General features: G+C 44.7%; 1 protein-coding gene across 1 annotated transcript; it reads right to left on the reverse strand.

Moving 5' to 3' along the window:
• Positions 1-1,538: 1,538 nt before the first annotated feature.
• SLC7A1 (solute carrier family 7 (cationic amino acid transporter, y+ system), member 1) lies at positions 1,539-20,636 on the reverse strand. Its single transcript, XM_009070644.1, has 11 exons — positions 20,267-20,636; positions 15,111-15,269; positions 12,690-12,864; positions 10,704-10,828; positions 8,924-9,146; positions 8,010-8,149; positions 6,254-6,356; positions 4,336-4,547; positions 3,841-3,989; positions 2,382-2,490; positions 1,539-1,648 (listed from the first exon to the last, which is right to left on the reverse strand). The coding sequence occupies exons 1-11, from the start codon at positions 20,634-20,636 to the stop codon at positions 1,539-1,541; spliced, it is 1,875 nt and encodes a 624-aa protein (XP_009068892.1).
• Positions 20,637-23,950: the final 3,314 nt, after the last annotated feature.

Consider the following 23,950-nt stretch of genomic DNA (forward strand, 5'->3'; position numbering starts at 1 on the left):
AGTGAAAGATGTCCTTCCCACGGCAGGGAGGCTGGACTAGATCTTCAAAGGTCCCTTCCAACCCAAACCATTCCATGATTCTATGATTTGTTTTTCAGAACAAGCTGAAGCATGAATTTAAATCAGTGGCAATACATGGGTATGGCCCACTTCCTGATGCTTTAATAAGCCCTTTTTAGGGTTGTGAATGAAAGCTATTAGAGAGAATTAAAAAAAAATAATTCATCTTACAGCAAAACCAACACATTGCCAACCAAACACAGACCCTGGTCTCAACTCCAAATTTCCTACCTTTCACTACAGCCAGTCTCTGGAGATGATCTCCAGCCCCAAAGGGAAAACTCCCCTCAAGCAAGTTGGACCCTAGAACTTAATGGTGTTCTCTGGTCTGCATGCTCTACTGGGACGGAGAAGACCCTGCACACACCCACAGCCTCCCCTGGGCAGGGGACAGACACCAGGCACTGCTCATGTAAGAAGTTCAAGTCACTGAGGATCCTCCTGTGCTTCCCTTCCCGGGGCAGAAACATGCTCCACCCACCAATGCCCAACTGAAGTCTCAGTCAAATCCTTTGCTAATGCCACACATAAAACTGACATAGGGAGTGGAAAATAGGGCTCCATTTGTTGTCAGAGCTGGGCTTACTTCTGCTAGCCACCTCACCACTGCAGCAACACCACTGGTAGTTTCCAAGGCAAAGAGGTAGGACAGCTCTTTGGAGACACCTGTTCTTTTCAAGCCTTTCAAGTACTTGCACCACATAGATTCCTGACTAAACCTGGCAACCTGTCTGCAGAGAGCACAGTCAGCAGAAACATCTGCTGGCACGACCTGTGTGCTGGCAAGCAACCATTCATCTGACAATCAGTGACCACAAACCTTCCCAACATTTCATAGCAGTGGAGTGTTTTAAAGCATATGAATACATAGTTAGAAAGAAACAATTAAATACAGCAAAAGCTATGAGACCTGATACTTCAAATAATGCAAATCTTGCAGGTGCTTTCTCAACCTGGTGAAAGCTGATGTTTGGTGAGAGCCTTCTTTTGTGCATACACACGGGGTACAGCTCACACTGGGTGAAGGATGGACCTGGCCTACACCTGATAGTAGCACTGCAAAATCTGCTCCATGTATAACCAGGTAGAGTATCTGTGGGGAGGTAATTCCCGGAGCTACTGAAAGAAAGACCTTTGTGAGGCCTGGTTTCCTAGCAGCATTTAAGGTTAACTGGCAGACAGAAGCAGTTTTCTTTCTACACACTTGGAAAATAAAACAAAACAGGAGAGGGGGAGAGGGAAGCACATAGCCCGAGATGAGCTGACAGTGTCGCCAGGAGTTTGCCAGAGTTATGGCTTTCTTCCTTGTCATCCCTTTTAACTGTGCTACTAAACAAACTGCAAGCTGCAGCAACAGGGCTGGGGAGGCCTGCATTACGTTTTCTTATTCCTGATTACAGTAACCTGGCTCAGGATCCCCACCACAAAGCTTCTTCCTTTCACTGCAGCCATTCCCCAGTTGTCCATAAGCCAAACAGTCATTTACAGCTGTGTGAGCCAGCGTCTGTGTTTCTCTCCACATCTGCTGAGGCTGCGTAGGTGGCTTCCACACTGTGCCATATTCCATAGGTAAAGTAGATGATAAAGCCTGTGAAAGTCAAGGGGAAAGGGCACTGTTAGCTCTGTAAGGAAACAGAAACCCCTAGTCCCACCCACTGACACAAGTTACACCAGTGTAAGTCCAGACATCCTGACAGTTAGCTTCTAGCAGACAGCCACTACTCTCCTTAGGGGAAAAAAGCCATGAACACAGGTACCAACCTTTAAAAGGCAATCTATCCCAGCCCCAAATGGGAGCCTGATTAGAACTCTCATGCTTTTCAGTGAGTCCATTCTGCCCAGAACTTTCTCTCTTCGCTTCTGTGCTTACAGCATCCATCCCAGTAAAATACATCTGTACTTGCTGCTAATCTTACACCATGTTGTTTTTATAATGAGAATTTCAGGCAATTCAGCCTTATCCACATGGCTACTGGGAGTATCTGGGGATGCAGCTCAGCTTCTTCAGCTCCAGAACCACAAGGCCCACTGCCTTGACAGCAGCTCAAGGCCAGACCACAAAAAACGCTCTAAGGTTTCTTGCTGGCAACTAGACCCATGAGATGGTTCATGGGTTGTTGTTTTGTTCTCACAAAGGCTTCAAGACCCTTGAATTTTAAACAAAGCTTGAGACACACTGCCTAAATGGCTTCAGTTAAGTCACCAGGATTTCCCAAGGATGATTAGAGTGCAGAATCCCTCCCTGGAACGCTACTATAAATTGGTGGTTAAAAAAAATCTAGTCACTTTGAACACAGCATTTTTTACTCTCTCTAACTCACCTATGAGCATCCAGACTGCAAACCGGATCCATGTGCCTAGGTCTAGCTGCATCATGAGGTAAACATTCACAAAAATACTCACCACAGGAAGAAGGGGCAAAAGAGGTACCTGAAAAAGAACAAGGGGTACATTACATCCACAGAGATGAGTAATGGGCAGGAAAGAACATCACATCCCTTGTAAAGAGGAGGTGATGGCTGTTAGCAATTCTTCAGCTACCAGATCTGAAAAAGGCAAGGTTAAACCCAAAAGGAGGGCATCAATCCACCATGAGATTGGGATGTGAACAATCCTCTTCACCCGTCTTAAGAAAGTTGTCCTTGTTTTGTGGTCTGGAAGGACGCAAGAGGCAAATTTTAGCAGAAATACTAAATACTTGTGGAGTGAAGAAGAAAAACCAAGGACTGCATCATGACAAGCACCTATTGAAAATCAAGAAACAAAGGCAACAGGAATGTCAGAGGAGGGACCCGAGGAGCTTTATCCAGGCAATTAAGCAATTGAGAGCAAATTATCTCAAAGCAGAAGAAAATCGGCAAATATTACAAGAGACAACTGCAGTTATACCAAAAATGCCTTAGTGGTCTGAAAATCAAAGAAGAATGAGATATTAAAGCCAAAATGCAAAGATTAGAAAATTAAAAAACATAGCACAGCATGTGAAAATAGTCTAGATGAGATTTCCTAAGTTTTCTGCTCCTGTACATTTCTCCTTTCCAGCTCTGGAACCAAAACCCCAAAATGAGCTGAAAACACTACCTTGGACAACTCTGGTTGGATTAAGCTATTAAAATTGGTGAATTCACAGAAAAACTGAAATTTAAGAGCAGTCTAAATGAAACCAGTTTAGAGGGTGGAATTAGAATCCAAAGCTAATAATAAATTGGGGAACTACCCTGAAATCAATATGATAAAACATGACTTGCAGGATTATACAAGGGGAGAAAAAACATCCCAGTGTTTGATTATTATAAAAAGGATGGTGTGTTTGATCAGGGCAGGGAAATTACAGACTTCCTTATACTTAAGGCTGTTAAAGAGAGAATGGTTATCCCTTAGGCTTCATGGGGACTAAAGAGGACATAAAAGTGCACCTTCTTAGAGCCTTTTAGCAAGTACCCCTTTGGTCCTTGCATACACTTGCTTCTTGGATTCTTTCTCCTTCTGTATCCATGATCTGATGTGGCCCTTCACAACCATCCCCTTTGCTCCAGTATCCTATAACCTACCCTACAACCATCTGCCTTCTAAAGCAGTGTTCTGCCCTTCCCTTCCAGTGACACCTCTGCAGCAGGCTCTGCCTTCCCAGCTTTGCCTGGATAGAAAAGTTGACATCCTGCCTATATTCTATGCATGCCCATTTCCAGTCTCCCCTTCTGATACAGGCCAACATGCACTTCCTCTTCCAGCCATCCCCCAGAACAGCACTTTTCTAGCTACACATCCCAGGACACTAACCTTAAAGGAGAGTTTGGTTTTGCTTTCAGGCTGTTTCCATATAACGAAGCTGACAATGAGAACAAGGATAGCAGCAATAATCCATAGAGTCTTTATCAGAATGTTTGGCTCAAGAGCAGTCAGGATACAGCTACCCACAATAAGGAAACCTGTGAACAGACACCAAAGATTACTGATAATTCATATATTTTAGATACAGCATAAAAGACCCAAACAAACCACAAGCAGGCAAAGCAGAATCTGAAAGCTTGGCAAACAAAGCAGCAACACATGAGAAAGCTAACTGTAGGAGATATGACTTTCCCCCTGTACAAACACCCCTACCATCAGTGGATTTCTTTTCAAGTCAGAAATTTAATCCGTAGATCCCCAGTCATTTTGACCATTAGAAGAGCTCATCAAGATCATAGCAAAGAGGTGAGTTTTCCCATCACAGTGAGTACAGAGATCTACCCGCTGACTCACTGTCCCAGAGACACACTGCCCAGTGCTTACCAATGATGAAGGTTGAGATGTTCACCACTGAGCCAGAGAATTTGGAAGGGTCTGAATTTGGGGGACACAGTATGGCTTTGAGGGAACACTTCTCCTCTTCTTCTGGCAGAAATCCAGCCTGTGACTCACTGGTACTCACAGACTCGTTGTTATCTGTCTCCTCTGTTGACCTAGCCATCTGGTATGCCAAATTAGGCTGCTCTGGCTGATACCTAGGAAAAAGGAAATGAAACAAAGAGCCTAATGGTTTGGCACGGGGTACTGTTCATTCAAAAACCACATAGATAGTCATGGTTGCAGCTCAGATCACTATAGTGCCCAAACAGGCCCACATAATGTCTATACTCTTGTTTCACGGGGAAATTAAAGGAATAAAGTCACCATCAAGTAAGCAAATATGGTCAGCAATTATCTCCTACAGCTTGGTTGTAACATCAGTAACACAGACAGTGCTCACTTTTGTAAGCCTGTCATCCATATCACCAAAACATGACTGGAGAAGGAAGCTGCAGAGGGACAGACAGCCAAAATCAGACCGTTGTTTTATCTGTGGCAGTTCAGCTCTTGCATTTTGACATGGAGACGGTTGAGCTAACAGCTCAGCAGATAGCACACCCAACAGCAACATTCCTGGTGCCCCATTGTCCTCCATCCCAGTCTCTTCTGCTAGCTTATCTGCAGCCACACAGGGTAGGAAGAGGTGAACAGAAAATGGTGACTTTTTTTGTTGCATGTGTGGCCAGGGCCCCATTCAACTGGGCCCTGACACACAAACACATGGATCCATAAAGAAAAAACACTCTTCCAGCCTCAGTTCTCTGTTACAGAAAGCTTTGTCTGTGACTCAGCCACAAGTCTGGCTAAAGGAAAGGGCCATTTTGAAAGAGACCTTAAAACTGCTCCTATGGGAGTATGTCACAACAAGGATATTTGTGAAACACTGCAAATTGAGAAATGCAGTGAAATCCTTGGTTCCAGACACAGCAAGGAACAAGTGGCAGGATCTTACAGCTTTGGAAACAATTCAACACCTGTATCATCAGGCAGACAACAGGGTAGACAAAGCAGCTGCCCAGGCCACTAGAAGATAAGCTCTACCAATCCATGATAGAGGAAATGTCTTGTGATAGGTAGAGCAGCTTGCAAAAACAAATTAAAAAGGCACTTCCAGCTCTGAGAAAAAGAGTGGGCTGGGAAATCAGAGCAAAAGTAAGAAGGGCAAGGGTTTTCAAGGGTCAGTGAGGAAAGCACAAACAAAGAGCAATGATATTACAATACAGCATTGGCCCTTCACCTGCTGCAAGACTGTTCTTAGCTCTGTGCATTCTCTGTGACCTTATAGAAAGCCTCCATCTGAATAAGTCATTGAACACACAAGGGTATTTTTCAGTAACATGATCTTCAAAGCACAGTTTTCATGAGTAGAGTGCTGTTGTCTGTGAGGTTCCAAGAACTGAAGGCACTCAATTTTCAGCTGGTTTTGGAAAGCTATGGGAGCTCAGCACTTTTAAAAGACACACACTAAGGCACTGATCCTGCAAACGCATGCTCAGCTTTTTTCTGCTGCTGCTACACTTTACATCGCACCCCCTTTCAAAAGTAAGACAACCTGAAAGCGTAACCCCAGTGGGAACAAGAGTGGTGATGAGGCAGGCATCCAGGACCACACATCTCTCATCCCTCCCTGTTGGCATATCTCCCAGGGCATTCAGGAGTGGTATGGACCAAGGGTTAACCAAGTTCAGAGGAACCCCTGCAGATCCACTAACACAATCCCCCATTAGCTCAAAGAAACAAGCTCTTCACATGCTCATGACTGGAGATGCTCAGGGTTTTACTGCATGTATAGAAACTATGAGGGCAGCCTTATCTGATTTCTGTCTGTGTGATACAAGACAGGTGGTTTCTACATTCTTACCTCAGTACCAACACACAGGCTGCTACCAAGGAGTAAGCCAGGAGGGTCCCAATGGACATGAGGTCCACAAGATCTTTCAAGTCGAAGAGAAAGGCCATAACAGCTGTAGGAGGAGAGGAAGGTGGGAAACAGCAGAAAAATCAGTAATACAGCAGAACATGCACATTTCAGGAGTGTTAACAATGATCCGTGATTGTTGCTCAGGATTTAGCAAGGGAGCTTGAGTTGTCCTGACAGCAGAGGCAGGCCTGGGTGCCTGAGTACCCCAAGCCTTTACAGGCTGTCCCAGCACAGCCTTACTAGCAGAAACAAGAGGAACAGTAAATGCCAGCCTGCTTGTCTTATATGGAGGTATGTTCACCCAATTACCAACAATGAGCAATGGTTAAGCCACAACCTCACTGTCAGAGTTCCCCAGTGAGGACGCAGAACTCCTCAAACAACATTTACATCCCAGAACTAGACAGAGGGAACACAGGACAAACAGCACATTGCTTTGGTATCTCAACTTGGCTGGAGTGAAACCAGGCTTGTGCATAAAATGGGACCGACCAAGCATCAAGGAGGGTATCTTGAGGTAGTGTGTCTTGGCATGGGGGTTTCCAGAAAAAAGTACAGACATTCCTCAGGGATTATTCTGCTTACACACCCTCACCAGGCAACCCCAGTTGCACAGAACCTTATACAGAGGCCTTCAGAAGGAGAAGCAAGTAAGCAAGAACAGATGCACAGTCAGACATCAGATGATGCCAATGGCCATATAAGTGCAGGGACCTCAGAGCTGAGCCTGTTCCTTATTGTACCACCTGGAGCCCAACAACCAGCCCAGCCTTCAAACTCAGCTGGTAAGTGCTGTCCCTGAAAATTCATGTGGGCTTTGGTCCTAGGCACTATGAACCACTTGGATGAGACCAGAAGGGACTGCAAAGCACTTTGTTTTACTTTATCTGGTTCTTTTCCCCTTCCCTCACCCCAATCTGGATTCAAGAACTCCTGAATAGGAAGGTGCAGAAGCAGCTGTGAGGAGGCTCTGCAAGTCTCAGCACAAGAGCTGAGCTCTTTAATAGGACCTCAGAGCCCAGGGCAGCAGTCTGGCAGCAACTCCCAACCATAGGTGGCAATGGCTCATCCCGAGTTTGCAGAAGGTAAAGAGGAAGCAGCAAGGTTCTCTTTGCCAGGCATTTGTGAGGAAGGGGGTGGCTGCAAGAACAGGGTAAGCTGCTCATCCTTGCTGTTTGGGAGGTTTAATTCCCATATTTCTGGCGGGCCAGGAGAGGGAAGGGGAGAAGAGAATGGCTGCCAGCTGTGACTAACTGATTAACAAATGCCAGTGCCACAGGAGCCATCTGCCTGTCTCCGTCTGCTCCGGCATCTTCTGCAGAGCTGCTACCCACAGGTGGTGTGGTGTCTTCAGCCAAGCCAGGCCAACAGCCACAAGGATGCTGGGGCACCACTGGCTGCCACCTTGCAGGGAGTTAATTATTTTTAAGGCCAGCAGAGCACCCAGGGAGCAGATAAAGGCAATTCCCAGCATGAGACAGGATGGCAACAATGAGCTCTGAGAAACAGGGACAGGCACACAGCAAGCTCATCCAGACCCTCCAGGGCATGCCCTGGAAACCCAGGGCACCCTCTGGGATGCCGTGCTGTGCAACACATCCGATTAGTGAGAGGGCTAGAGTCGAGTGAACTTATCTGCCCCTAGGATGAGCTTATGTCTCCTTTCCACAGATTAATGCTAATCTTTGGATCCTACCTGCAACGGCTCCTGATGTCACTGTTGCAATGATTGGAGTTTTTCTCTTCTCATTGACTTTAGCCAAAAATTTAAAGAGAAGTCCATCTTCTGCCATAGCATAAATTACTCGAGGCATCGGAAACATGGAGCCAAGGAGACTAAGGACACAGAAGGAAGAAATAATCTACTTATATCACCTCCTGCTGAGCACAGGCATACAAATGAAAGCAAGTTTATGGCAGTATGAACACAGAACAGGTGGCTTTCATTCACTTCAGCTTCTCCTTCAAGGACTCCCTCTAAAAACCCATCTTCCTGATAGCTGGCAACTGAGGTGCAGCTCTACAATTCTGGATACCTAAACATAGCCATGGGACATAAAACCAGCCTGACTTCACGTAGTAAAAGAGCTGTAACTTCTATGAGCCTCTGCAAGTTTATCAACTAATTCAATATGCCTAAGTCGATCTGAAAAATAGGCCTCCCAAGTGCAGGAGAAGATGACATATTCTGCCTCCAGCCTGCCCTGCCTTCCATCCAGGTGACTGTTCTGCAGGTAACCTGCAGACAGACAGCCCTGGATATGGTCAGAAGATGCACTCTGCACTACCTGACACAGGACTGCTCTCCATCTCCAGGCCAGGACATCTTGCGGCCAAACTGTGCTTGCACTTCATAGTTGCCTCAATGACTTAGTCACTCAATCCAGATTTATATTCCTCAGATGCACCTGCTGGGTCTGCTGCTAAGATGGGGATTCCTGAAGTGATACTGGTCACATGCATCTCTGAACTCTATCACAGGGTGAAACTCTGGTCCTTTTGAAGTCAATAGCTCTGAATTTCATCCCTGGTCTCTGCTCCATTTTTTAAAGGAACTGGAAATACATGTTAGCCTTGAGAGATGCAAAAAAAGGAAGAGCAGTGTCTCACCTTGTAGAAAGCGCACACAGGGAACCCACAGCCACTGCATAATTGGCTCCTTCCCAACCCACATATGTGAAGGCATTGGGTAAAGGGCTATTTGTATCCAGCCGGTAGTAAGGCATCATGAGCGTCAGGGCAGCCGACACACCAAAATAAGCCACAAAGCAGATGAGCAGAGATGCCACAATGCCAATAGGAATGGCCTTCTGAGGGTTCTTTACCTCCTCACCTAAAAGAAAGAAATTGAAGTATCAGCTAAATGACAAGGAAGAACTTTATTCCACCCTAGGCCATGCTGGCTGGGGCTTTCAAAAGTTTTGTGGACAGTGGGGTGCTGTTTGACTGTGACACTGCCAATTGCATGCTCCATCCACTTGGTATACCACAGCCTGTTTGCTCCCATTTCTGCTGCTCCTGTCACTCGTTCTGACAGACATTTATGGAAGCTTTGTAAACTCAGGCATAGAAACAATCTGGATTAAAAATAGTCTTTTCCCTAAAACAGATTTTCCTTCTATACTCCTTCTATCCCACTGATGGCGCAGCCCCAAGAAGAGTTCAATTATGACAAATGATGGAGCAAGAAATTATTGTGCAGCTGTAGGGACAATCCTCGGATGACCATTTCAGCAGCATCTCCACCAGAACTAATATACCATGGACATGGCACAATAGGCATCCAGTTCCAGGGAGAGGCAGACCACTTGAAAATCATATGGATCTTTGAAAAACACCTCTTAAGAAAGGACCCTTTCTAGTTTTTATGGAAAAGTTTTGACAGCCAAGTAGGGACGAATGCGCAAAAAAAAAAATCTTCAAAATTCAGGCACTGATTAATTATGAAACAGATTTGTGCTTCCCCTGCCCTACAGAGCTGCTCTGAAAGCAAGAGCTCCTCAGGTTTAGCATTTCAGGAGGATGAACTGATAAACACAGGCCCATACACCTACATGTCAAAGGGAGATGTATGCATTTCCCCTACAAGAAGACTCTAGGGCTGGCTGGAGTAATGGAGCCAGCAGTTCTCAAACTCCTTGGAACAAGAGGCAGTATTGCTTTATCTGTCTTTGCAATGATTTCCTCCTCCTTCTGTTCCACTTTGAAGCAACACATTTCTCGCCAAATGCCAAATTAAGGATAATCCTTTCCTTCTCCAAGGAACTGAGATTCTACTTACTAGAAGAATATGACAATGCTGATGGTTTCTCTCTCAAAATAAGATCTTTGAACCATTAGAGATAAAAGCTCCCCCTCATCCTGAGGCACAGCTTTAAGTTGCACTTTAAATACTGCAAGGCAGCAGAGCTTCATAGCTGAAGGCAGTGAAGAACCCTATTCCAGAATAACTTGTTGATTAAAGCTTCATCTGGTGTTAGAGGCTCAAACTTCACCAGCCATAAAAGGTGTCTGTACTTGCGCCTTCCCTGTTTGCCTAACTGGTAAAGCTGGACATGTTTTCTGTGGATTCTGACTGGTTAGTGTCATCAGTGACCATCCACAAGATTGGGCCCTGCAGGCAAAGGAGGCAGGAAGCTCATGGGTTATACAGTCCATCTGCCTGCCACAGCAGCTAGAATTCAGCACTCAGGCACCCAGGGATTTGGACAAACTCATCACTTTCACTATTAGGAGTGGCTGAGCTGAAAGTCTATTATGGGCTGAGGTTCAGAGGAATGATGAATGCTGCGTCCTGAATACCCTGTTACCTGTGCTCTGCAACATTACTGAAAGTCAATCTACCAGCAACCAGGCTCATAATCAGAATAAAGACATTTTTCCCTCTTACCTGTAGTAGCAATACAGTCAAATCCCACGAAAGCATAAAAACACGTGGCTGCCCCTGACAGGACACCTTTCCATCCATAGGGCATAAATCCTCCAACACCATAGAGCTTTTCTTCCTGTGTTTGACTAAAAAAGCATGGCATTGGGTTAGAAGTGACTCTGCCTAGGTGGGAGTAACAAAACTAATCATACAGCTCATAACAAAATCCAAAGCTGAAGTTTGAAGGCTCTCCCTTTCGCTTGCTATCATACAAATACCTGGCAAAATGCTGAGCTTTGGACTGGCCTACGACAGTCTGGGAAATGCACAGAATAAAAATGATTCACGGTTTGTTCCAACCACCTGCTTTTGGGGTGGATAAAAATATCTTGCTAAAAAAAGGACAAAACAGCACGAATATCAAAAATCTTCTCCTAATATTACTGCATGTGTGTAGATACACATGCTCATTTAAACAGAAGCTTTTGATAAAGCACAACATGTAATTCTGAAAGCTGAAGAGTGAGAAACATGCAAACCATCCACTTTTCACCTGAGACGGACTTGGGTAAGTGTAGGTGAGTAGACATAAGAGAGGAATGCAGGGTGCCATGACTGTCTAAAATCCACCCAATCCTTCCCAACTTCAAAATTCCTTGTACCAAGCTCATACTCAAACCATGCTTGCCACCCTGAGAGAGAAGCAGAACCTGCATCACACTCCAAATTCTTTGCTGAGCCTTATCCAAACTTCACAAAAGTCGACAGACACATGCTGATTGGGATGCAGACCCCAGATCCATGTACCTGTGTTGAATGATGTATAAAAAACACATCCTTCAGTTCAAGTGACTTAAGTCACTTTTTCGTGAAAAGCCTTTGTAAAGACGAATTAAGGCAATTAAATTAAAGTAAATCCCAAATCTGTAAGTCTTATCAGTTGTAAGCATCTGAACTCTATCACTGAATCTCTGTTGAGATTTAGATGAAAACTGGCCTGCAGAAATAGCACAACTCCAATGCAGATTCCTCTGGAAATAATGATGAAGTAAAGTAAACCCCAGACAGATTTTACAAATGTATTAAGTGCTACAGGTCAAAGAGCTACAGCTGTATGTTGAAACTATTGCAGTAATTGCTCCTTGCATGGGAATAGCAGTAGGGAAGGAGGAGAGACCTGAGCTACAGAAGCAATTTCTCCACAGCAGGATGAATTCTGCTAAGAGGCTCAAGAAGCAGCTTTCACACAAATTAAATCTGACCCCCACAACATTAATGAATCTCACCAGATTTTGCCAAACTGTGCTTCCTTGCAGGCCAGCATAAAGAGTTTAGGTAGTGAGCCAGGACTGAGCTGATGTATGTGGAGGTATTTAAAGGGCCTCACTCTGTGTTGCACAGTCTCAAGCAAAACAAACAGCTTTGTCTCACTGGCAGCTCTTGTAAGCTTCTTAATTTTGATCTTGTACAGGACAACAGAATATTGACCAAGTAGCAAAATGTCATTAAAAACAAACTTGTGATACGCTTGCTGCAATGCATTAAAATAATCTGCAACTTGCCTTTATTTTGAGGCATTTGGGGCAATGCCTCCGAAAGTCACAACAATGACCCAAGGATATTGCCTAAGTGTTCAAAGAAACTACACAGCTATACTTGGACACAGCTTCATACAGGCACCAGAGCCAGTCTGCTGTAGCCTGGAGCAGGAGGTTGTCTAAAGAGCTCGTTTCTCTCAAATCTGGATGCCATAGCGGTCACGGGGCTAGAAATGGTCAGTTCTGCAGCAGGGCCCACGCTGACACAGCCTACTCCTAACAGTTTCAGCCTATCAGCACAGTCTGCTTTCAGCAAACACCCACCAAAGCCAGCTTTGCCTCCAAGGTATTTGGCAAAGGAGACAGCCATTCCATTCACTGGTTTTCCAACTCAATCCACAACCTTCCCTATAAACTTGCTGTTGAAAATGCACCAGCTTCGGAGATGAGAAGAAAAGATTCAACCTACTTGTCTCCATAACTGCTGTGGCTGGTGTTGTAAATGTCCTTTTCAGTCAGCTGCCAGTTTTTTACAGACCCTTTCACGAAGCCGGAGACCATGACGAAGCCAAGGACAAGGATGTTGATGCAGGTGAACACTTTGTTCACCAGGGCAGATTCTTTCACGCCAAAAATTAAAAGCCCTGGGGAAAACATGGCATATAGGCAGTCAGGTATTTTGCCACCAGCAGCAGGTGCTGAGGACTTGCAGACGTAGCTCAATCCTGTTCATGCTGTGCTCTGCCCAACTTATCACACCTTGTTTCTCCACAAAGCCAAGTAGCTCAAGTTTAACTCACCCAGGAGAAGGATGCAGACTTCAGCCCTACTGCTGCTGAACACCTTCCCACCCAACATGTCCATTTGGCACATGCCCTGGTAAAGGCTAACACACCTAAGCTGGTTCCAGCACATTCAATGCCAGCTTTGGTCACATCATGCTGCTACACTCTGCCACCTAGACACAGCCTCAAATGCCACCCAGAGACCTGAAGAAAGCACCCCATGTAGTTTTTCGTGATGGAACATTGTCTTAGAGGTCTTGGCCAAATGCATAACTTATGAACAACATTCAACTTTCCTCAGAAACAGGGGGAAATATGAGTAGGGACCAAATCCAGGAGGATTATACTTCTAGTAGTTACTTCTAGTGCTGAAGACACAGAAGAAGGCGGCATCTTGGGAATCCTGCCCCCATTCAAATCAGTAGGAGCTTTGCCAGTGAGTTCAGCAAGAGTAGGATTTTAGACTGTGGTCTTAAGATCATCTATCCGAAGACACAGCCCTTGTCAAACAGAACATCACTGAGGCATAGCTTAGCTTCTCAAATCAACAAGCTCTCATAATGTGCATTTGCTCTTCAGGTGCCTGATTTTTAAGAACCAAAACCTTTGACCCAAACCTAAGGCTAGGGGAAAAGGTAAAAAAACTTCACATATGCTTGAGGAAGAAGAGAAGCACAACAGTGTGTCCTTTTACTGCTACTCCAAGGTACTTGAAGGAGAGGAGAGCATCCTGTGCGCTCACTTTTCCTTCTTTCAAGACAGGAATTAAGCTGAGACAGCCATATCAGCGAAGCATTTGATACAACTGCATACCTGCCCATGGAAACCTGTAAGGTACCTTGTAGAAATCTGAAGCTCAAGGTGGTGCAAGCAGAAATAAACTTGTGATGCTTTTATTCAGGAATAAAGGTGCTCATTCAGCAGCTTTTTTATTTTTTTAGAAAAGAACGTTTTGCAATTCTTACTAAAATCCAGGGAATCTGCTTCCTGCAGGGGCATAAAGCCATCTGTATAATAATCTGTATAATTTTATACCTTGGTAGTGGTAAAGTAAGAAGTCCTAAATTTTGTAAATTGTATCTGAAGTGAAAGACCAGATATTAATTTGAAATTAGAGCAATATATAAGTGAACCAAGAGGAAAATCTCTCCCATTCAGATGTAATCCTGAAAACAGAGGACTGCTATTGACTTCAGCAGCTCTCAGTATAGTCCTACATCCACATGCAAACCCAAATGCGAAACCATGCACTGCTTATGAGGCCTGTCCCCATGGGCACAGCTCATGCTGTGAGAAGGCCACTCCCATCAGAGCAGGAAATGTCTGGCTAACCTTGCTGGTGTGACACTGCAGCTTCCATGTTCTGGAAACCACAGAGGAGTACATGAGAAGTGTAATTCTTAAAATGTGCCTAAACTTCGTAATGCTTTGCAAGATCCAGCTGGAGTAGAGGTAAACATTCAGAAGGATTTAGATCTTAGAAGTTTTCAGAATTTTTCCAAATTATGATCAAAGCTTTGACACATTTTTAGAAAAAAAAATAACAAGAGGCCCTGACTGTTGATCACACATTTACTTCTCTGGAGTCTTGTATTCATTTCTGCAAACTCAAGCTCATATAGATCTGAAAAAAACAAAATCAGTAGTACATGACTGAGTCCCTTTTTCTCCCCCCCCCCTCCCCACTTTCCTGGCTCAAGGCACCAAAAATTGGCAGATTATCAAAGCAGGGGATAAGGTTGATAGACCAAGAGTATGAAATTCCTGTGTAATAGGATTTGTGGAGGGAAGGATTAAACTTCCATACCTGATTGAGGATAACAAGTCATCTTTTCTTTCCCTCCTTATATAAAATTTGATTGAAGGTTTTAAAAATGGCTCAAAAAATATCTAGAATGCTCCCCTCTAATTAAAAACCTTGTAAACAGGCTATGCTCTGTGCTAACTCCACAGCAGCTATATAGGTCAATCCAACACTTGCACCAAAGAAAGTGTCTTTAATATGTTGTCCAAAATAAATCAGGACTTCATGCCTATTCCAAAAGCAAACAATGAAATTACAGAAGGAGGAGGTCCAAGACTCACAAACCCCTCCAAGATCTCACCTGTTAGGATGATGATTATCACCACGGCAAAGATGTCTGGGTATTTTGCTAGCACTCCAGGAGCATCCATCGTCATGTACTTTTTACAAAAGTCTCCAATGTGCTTGCCTATGATTTCATCAAACGTAGCGCTCCAGGCTCTCGCCACACTCGAGGTTCCTGCCAGAGAACAGAAAGGACACAGATCACTCTTCATGGTTGGCACATGTTCTAAACCAGGGGCACCTTGCAAGGCTTTTCAGCATGGGGGGGCTCAAAACAACCCTGCATGTGCTCCCAGACGCTGGGAGCAGCCTTTCCTCTGCATATCCAGCCCACAGCATGTGTTCATGCCTGACATCTGCTCTGACAGTAACACACACAGGTGGGAGAAACCTGGAGAACAGGAAGCTCAGGGGTGACCCTATCACTCTCTACAACTACCTGAAATTAGGTTGTAGCCAGATGGGGGTCAGCCTCTCCTCCCAGGCAACTAGCAACAGGATGAGAGGACATAGCATCAAGATGTGCCAGGGGAGGCTTAGGTTGGACATTAGGAAGAATTTCTTCACAGAAACGGTGATTAGACATAAGATTAGCCCAGAGAGGTAGTGGAGTCACAATCCCTGAAGGTATTTAAGGAAAGGCTGTGCATGGCCCTTGGTGCCAGGGTCTAGCTGATGTGGTGGTATTCGGTCATAACTGGGACTTGATCTCAGAGGTCTTTTCTAACTTAATTGGTTTTGTGATTCTGTAGTGGGTTTCAGACTTATGCCCAGCTGACAAGATGAAAAAAATCCTTTTAGTTTGTCTTCTTTGTAAACCTCAACTCTGCCTTGGATACTGCCCAGCCTGACCTTCCCCTGAAACTGGAAATTTCCATTACCAGAGAGGTCCAACCATCGTCCTGGCAGAAATCCCTGGCAGCCTCAGCTAGGTGACTGCAGCTCAGGCAGAGGGACCTTAGAGAAGCCAGCTGCCCTCTAGCAGCACAATGCTGGAGCACCAGAGCCAGGACCACACCACTTGCCCAGCTCTGCACACTGGCAACAATACATACAATTCATAGACTATCTGAGCCTACTGCAGTCAGCCTGCTGCAGGATGCTGGTGACGACCCGAGAAAGTGGCATAACTTCTGCCTGCAGCAAGTGCTCAGACATCCCCCTCTGGGGCTGCTGTTTGCTGTGGTTCCTGAGAGCACCCAACCACATGCAGACTGTCGGGGTGAGGACTGAACCTGGTGGTCTCAGGATGACCAAGCTGGGGACATTGTCTGGTCCATAAGAGTCATTTCAGAGAACCAAAATAGCAACAATGAAGAGTTACCACCAGACAGTGACAGCATCATGTAAAATAAGTAGGTTTATGTAAAAGCCAGTTTCTTCCTCTCCTGTGTTAAAGTGGCTACCGTTATACTTCCAATGTCTTATACAGGATACTATATATAACAGCACCTAATTGCATGATATAATTACTACTGCACATAATTACCTAGTTAAAAAAAGAGGTTGGTTTGGTTTCAGTTTGCAGAACACTTCCTCAGAGGATGTCATCAAGGGCCCCCTTCTACCCAGAACAGTTTGTCCTGACATACTCACCACTGACTGGGTGTTTGGGTCCCAGCTCCAGCACCTGCAGTCATGTCAAACAATGTCTGTGCTCACCTAGAGCTACATCCTCTCCAGCAGCAGTGGGCAGCACCTGCAGCACAGCTGGGAACACTCATTGCCCCAACACAACTTTGCAACCGTAGAAAAATAAGCAGCAGCATAGACCTGCTTGGAGACGACTGTTCACCAAGACAACAGAGTGCACAGTGTGAACACTTTGAGTTGGGACATGTATGGGGCCTACAGGGGAGCTGGAAAGGGACTCTTTGTTAGGAGCTGCAGTAATAGGACAAGGGATAATGGATTCAAATTGAAGGAGGGGAAATTTAGGCTAGATATTAGGAAAATGTTTTTACTGTGAGGGTGGTGAGACACCGGAACAGGTTGACCAGGGAGGCAGTGAATACCCCAACCCTGGCAGTGTTCAAAGACAAGACAGGCTGGGCCTTGAGCAACCTGGTCTACGTGGGGAGATGTCTCTGGCTATGGCAGTGGGGTTAGGGACTGGATGATGTGTAAGGTCCATTCCAGCCCCTAAAATTCTGTGATTCTATGAGGATTCTATGATGACATCAGTACCATCGACTTTATCTTGAAAAACTCCCAAAGTTATTGTATGCCACATTAAGATTTTTCAGCTTAACTTTGGCATGATTTGAGGAAAGGTGGGGAGATGTCTCTGGCTATGGCAGTGGGGTTAGGGACTGGATGATGTGTAAGGTCCATTCCAGCCCCTAAAATTCTGTGATTCTATGAGGATTCTATGATGACATCAGTACCATCGACTTTATCTTGAAAAACTCCCAAAGTTATTGTATGCCACATTAAGATTTTTCAGCTTAACTTTGGCATGATTTGAGGAAAGAGACTCTTCTAGTGCTATTTTTTTGTGTCCTAGCTCTAACATTTCATGTTCTAGAACAGGAACAACCAGCTCCTGCACGTGTTATATTAGATGCCAGTTGCTTGGATGCTAGTTCCACATAACTATCAGCTATTTATCCCAAACTCTCTGTAATCAACAGCCTTCAGGGAACTGGAGGAATCTGACATTCTTCTAACATTGCAGACACCTGGATAATATTGTGCTATTGCTAGAAAGCAGTGCAAAGACATTTGGGTTGTACCCAGGAGGATTTACTCGTTCTGGGTCAGCATAACATCACCAGATTTGAGCTGGCTCCAGCCTGCAGCCCAGCTCTCAGAACTGCTGAGCTCAGGTGCTTGGCTCACTGCAGGAACAGGCACCAGGCTAGGAGGTCACCAAGTGGCAGAAAACCCCAGCAGCAGACACTCACCAGGGATGCTGTTATTCAGCATACTACTAATTCCCACAAGGTTCCAATTGCTGAAATGTATCCCGCAATGTTGCACGGTTCCCCAAACCCACATCATCCCAGAAGAAAGTTCACACCAGATCCTGGTCCTGGACAACTTCTTCCTTCTGTCTAGACCACAACTGATCAGTTGTACATCCATTTTTGCTCATCACTCACCTCCAAGACCCAACACCAGTCTTCCCCCAGGTCAAGACACTTCAATTAATTAAAAGCTATTGCCCACTTATTCTGGGATCCCAAGATTTCTTTTTCTACCTCTGCAATACTTTCTGAACAGATGTCTGAGAACCTCAGCATGAAACCACCAAGTTGGCCGAGTCCCATAGAGATGCAAGCTCAGTTTTGGTGGCACTGCTTGGCATGTTCTCAACATGATTGAGAAAAAAAATGGGTTTCTGCCCCTCTCAGTCGCTGGCTCTAAAGTGCAGTATGTACCTGCCAACATATATTTCTTCTCCACACCCCTGAAGCTGCTGGGAGTTGTCTTAGCTCACCAGAGGGGCAATTAGCACTGGGAGAAAGGCTAAGATAGAGAAAAGGGACCTCCTATACCTCATATCCTCCCCCAGCTGTTTTCTGCCTTAGCCACCCTTCCTCACAAATTATGAGGAAGCCAATTTGCAGACACACAGTTTTGACACAGGTCTGAAATAAAAGTAAAAAAGTTGTGTTTGAACACATTCATGGATAATATCTACTTATTTTTTACTGAATTTTCTGCCTTGTGATAATACACTGAGCAGTCAACTCTGAAACAAAAACTGAGGCAGTTGTTCCAAAGCCATTATGAGAGGGCAAAAAAAAAAATAAATTGCAGAAATACCACTCTCAGCCCAGATCCTGGGAGTAGGCAAATCTTTTCATCGTGCCTTTGCAGAATCAGGTTTCGAGACAGCATCCATGGCTATGTCAGTCATTTTGGTCGTCCAGTATCATGATGGGAAGGGCCCCAAAACCAACTACACGAGGAGCACGAAGGAGACAATTTATCATTACCGTTCTGGAACAGAAGATAAATCATCAAGAAGTCTGTTCAAATTTTCTACATGTAGCCTAAGCAGAGTCCATTTTAGAAGTCTGGAGGAACTGTGTATTTTTAAAAGAATTACTTTTATCCCTTCCTTGCAGTGAATGTGATTAGTGAAAGAAGGACTCAGATTTCCTAAGGAGATGAATGGAATTGACTTTGGGTTTTCATCCTCTAATTTCTTTTTTTTTTTTTTACCACAACAGCAGCGACAACAAAACACACAAACAAATGAAACAAAAAAAAAAAAAAAAGGGGGAGGAGGAGGAGAAGTGGAGGAAAATGTTTCAGGTAGCACATAAAGCAGAGCCAGCATGATCTCAGACAAGCAGGTGCTACACCACTAAGCTGTTCTTGATATGATCTTATCCTTCCAGCACCATGGAAACTAAATTCCAAGGTAATACTTACATATCCCATAAAATGCATTTTTTTTAAAAAAAAAGCTCCCTTTAATAATTTAGCTTTCCAATCAGTTTTCATTTTAACTAGTAAGCTTCCACTCTCAATTGGCAAGTTGGCTGCAGTCAATTAGAGGGACGATGACAAGCAGCCTGCCCAGAATGTGCTTAAACAGACCCAAATCCTTAATTAGCAAAGTGTGGCTCGGTTTTAATGTATCAGCTGAGTTGTACAGCACATGCTCTGAGCTTGATCCAAGGTCTCTCCTAGTGGGAGTCAAGGGCTTAAAAGGGATTTGGTTTGTATTTTTCAGAGACTGTGAACGTGCATATCATCCTAAGCTTAATTCTGCAGCCATTCACAAGATAAAACTCTGATCTCCAGATACTTTAAATAGATCTCAAAGGGACAAGAATTAATCCTTGATCAGCTGTGTGTACAGATGCTCTGTATATCAGCAGTTCCTTTCTCAGCAGAGGGGATGCACTTTTGCTCCCTGGCAAGTGTGCAGCAGCCAGAGGATGCCAAAGGGATGATGTGGAGATCCAGAAGAAATTGCAGCAGCAATAAGCTGGCATCAGGACAAACCCTCAGCCAGCAGCACACCACTCACCTTGCTGACTGACAGGAGCCAACAACACACCCCACAAACGAGTCCTGAAATCCTTGGTGAGTGCAAGAGTGAAGCATCTTTTTTGTAACAGTAACACAGGAACCCAAACAAGGCTGACCTTACAAACCAGGCTGCCACCCTGAACAAAAGCTAGGGTCACGCAGCACACCCACCATACTTACCGATCACATAGGAGAGGATTAGATTCCACCCTGTGATGAAGGCCCACAGCTCACCCACAGTCACATAGCTGTAGAGATAAGCTGATCCTGTCTTAGGAACTCGAGCACCGAATTCTCCATAGCAGAGTCCAGCCAGCACTGAAGCCAAGGCAGCAATCAAGAAGGAGATAACGATGGCAGGTCCCGCGTTTTCCCGTGCCACAGCTCCAGCCAGTACATACACACCTGCACCCAAAGTGCTGCCTACACCCAGAGCCACTAAGTCAAATGTGTTGAGGCATCGCGAGAGCCGACTGTCTTCTCGAGTGCAGTCCACATTTTTCCGGCGAAGAAGCTGGTTTCCAAAATTGACAATTTTCTGACAATCCATCTTTGTGTTTGGGCCTGCAAGAAAGATGTTGCCATGATCACCTAGACCAGGATACTCGCCCCAAAACAGCATAGCTGCCCAGGTACAATGCCATAGCCCTGTTACATGTCAACAAATGAATCCTCCCACTTTCCACCTTCTTACACGGCAAAATGTCTCCTCTAGCATTTTACCTAGACTTAGCATGGGGAATTAAAACAAATGAAACCAAAGCATTTTCTGCTTCCCACTCCCAGTCACGCTGCAAAGTCTGCACAATCCCAGGAGAAAGGTGGCACTCCAGTCCAGCTCCCACCCTGCTCCATAGCCACACAGTCCACACAAAAGTGGGCAAGCCAAAAACCCAAAGTCCATCTTCAGAGTGGTTTCCCTGTCCTGGGCATAAGAGTACTTTAAAAGTGAATGTCACAGTTGCCTCATTTACCACGCTTGGGTTCACACTGCAGAGAGCTTGTGGAGTGTACAAACCCAATCCAAGGATGCTACAGGGGCATATGTAATGCATCTCAACCTGATGTGTTCTCAGCCTGCAGGAACAGCTTCTCCAGGAAAACTTCCCCTGTAAGATGTGTTGTGCAGACATCACTTTCTCAGCAGCAACTGCTCTGCTCTACAAATCTACAGTCTGCGTGGACACAGCCTACAAGGACGAACCTCATCTTCCATCTCAGACTGCATCCTGTAGCTCCGAGAAGCCCCTGCCTGATATTCATACTGTACCATTAAGCCTGGCTTTAGCAACAGGGCTTTAAAATGTTTCCTCATTAATTATGGAATAGGCAAAAGGTGTTTTTTAGATGCAATGCTGGACTGAGGTGTACACTTTCCAGCAGTACACATTGCACACTGACATCAATACTATGCTGAGAATAATGTGTAGGCAAAAATATTATTAAGTGCAATTTACAGTACAGTTCAGTGAGATTGGTATTTCATCAGCTCAGCTAAAACCCAGTGTAAAAGGTGGGAAAATACATGCTAAGAAACTTAATTAACTGAATTAGCTGTTAAATCCATGCTTCAATTTTGTTGCCACAGCATCAACTACAAAATCAAAAATCCTCTCCACTTTTCCAAGATATCAGTCATACAACCTGGCTTTAGTCCCTTTCTCTTGGCTTTAGGCTAACTCCCCTACTATGAGAAAGTAATTACAACTGCAGGAATAGGGCTGAGGATTTACAAGTCTCACTGTGTCAGGAACTGTCTCTCACCAACAGCTCTCAAATATGCTCCCGATAGACAGATTTAAACAAATAGAGAAAGGCAGGTTTTAGACCAATCTTACAAAAATCTCCTTTCATTAACCATGGGAATTGCCAATACACACAGAGAGGGAAAACTGTCTTCTCCCTTCAATAGGAAGACAGACCTAAGTCTTTACCTAAGTGCATTCATGCTGTTCATACAGTCTACTTCCCACCTGAACCTTACCCAAATCCATGTCAGCCAGGATTGCTTTTGGCTGGACACCTGCCCACCTCCTCAAAGCTGGGACAGGGCAGTCCTGAACCTTGAATTGTGGTAAGCAGACACAGAGAGCAAGGCACTGGAGCATCCCCTGTGAATTTTGCTGCTTTCTAGGACAACACAAGTCCTAGGTTTTGCTTAACTCCCCCCAGAGAGATGCGGAGATGACAATGATGCCTCCCATCCTATGAAGACCAAAGTGATGGGGCTAACTCATCCACTCTGCTCAGCAGTGGTGCTGGTTAACATTCAGCCTAGAGCTCCAGGAAATGGGAAGAATCCCAATGCCATGCACCAAGGAAAAAAAAAAAGCTGCAGAAGAGACAAAAAAAGCCCTTCAAAACAAAATACAAATCCCTGCCATAAACTACAGCCAACTATGAGCAAGATACACACAGGAGATGTGTTACTGAATTTATTTTCCAAAGTTACTGTGAAAGACCAGTTTAACTCAGAACCAGAGTCTGGATTTCAGGCCAAACGTGGATTTATTCTGAGGTACAAACATCAAGAAATTCCAGAGGGCTGCTGAAAAATAGTTCTTGCTAAGGCAATATTTATGGCAAGGTTTAGACATTCAACGGCCTGAACGTAGGAGTTAGAAGCAACACAGAAAACAAAAGGGAAGTCCCAGCTGAGGCTATTAATAAACACAGAAAAAGGAAAGCAGGTAGAGAGATGGCCCAGTTCAGGGAGCAGCTGAACGCTGAGCCAGGGAGACCTGCAGAGATGCAGTACAGTCAGACAGGGTTTGCGTGCACTTTGCACAAAGCCCTGGGCAGGCCTGAATGACCCCCTGAATTGTTTCATTTTGAAACTTCCTCAGGCATATCTACAAGTATTCACAGCTGTACTACAGCTATCAAAAATAAAGCAAGACTGCTTTTTATGGATGATTTGTTTAGAAGAGGGGCTATTTAATAATGACAGACCTGGAACTTAAGGCCAGCATCCTGCAATTTGCTTAATGCCAGTAGACAGTGCTCTTCTAGCCGATCTTCAGATCAAGATATCTGCCCAAAACACATCTCAAAGTCTGAATGTCTCTGTTATGAATAAAACACATCCCACAGCCTATAGGTAACAGAGAGAGAGCTCTGTGCAAGGCATGGTACCTGCACTGCAGCCATGTTCTGCATCCCTCACATACAGCACTGTTGTTCATCTCACAGATGACTGATCACCATTCTAAGTATCTCTTACGTGGTTTTGCTGCTTTTGAAACAGAAGACAGCAAATCAACCTTTCACTTTCAATTATATTCACTGTAGCCTGACAGACCTTTAATAAAGACAAGTGAGATTTTTTTCAGGAGAACAATGTTTTGGTATAGCAGGATGCAGTATAGGGTCATTACACCTCTGCCCAAAACCTTTGCTCTGTATCATTTGTTATCTTTGCCATTGTATCAAAGGGTGACTTTGGCAGAGATTATAATTTTTCCCTCCTTAGATGTTGGAACCGGCTGTGATCTCACTTTCTGAAACAGTTGTTCTTGCCTTTGAAGTGAGGAAACGTGTTCTGAGCTGGTTCCTCTCACTCCCACTCCCAACCCCACTTGAAACGATGAGCCTTTTTTTTGAATGTGTAGTCAGTATTCCTGTGGCATAATGCATTCCTAATATATACAACAACAAATTATTCCAGAATTGTTACCTGATGGTAAATAACCACCTTCAAATTGAGAAAACTTGATCTTAATGAACATAGATAAGCTTTGTTCTGCATACATCTAGCTCCCACCCCGGCTTTAGCCCTGGTTTCTCCAAAGGAAAACACCAAGCTGCAAACTCTGGCTGCTCAGCCCCTGTGTAGGAAATGGCTTCACCCCAGGGCTCTGGGAA

This window comes from Acanthisitta chloris, unplaced genomic scaffold, assembly GCF_000695815.1.
Source record: "Acanthisitta chloris isolate BGI_N310 unplaced genomic scaffold, ASM69581v1 scaffold25662, whole genome shotgun sequence".
In the NCBI taxonomy this organism is placed as follows: domain Eukaryota; kingdom Metazoa; phylum Chordata; class Aves; order Passeriformes; family Acanthisittidae; genus Acanthisitta; species Acanthisitta chloris.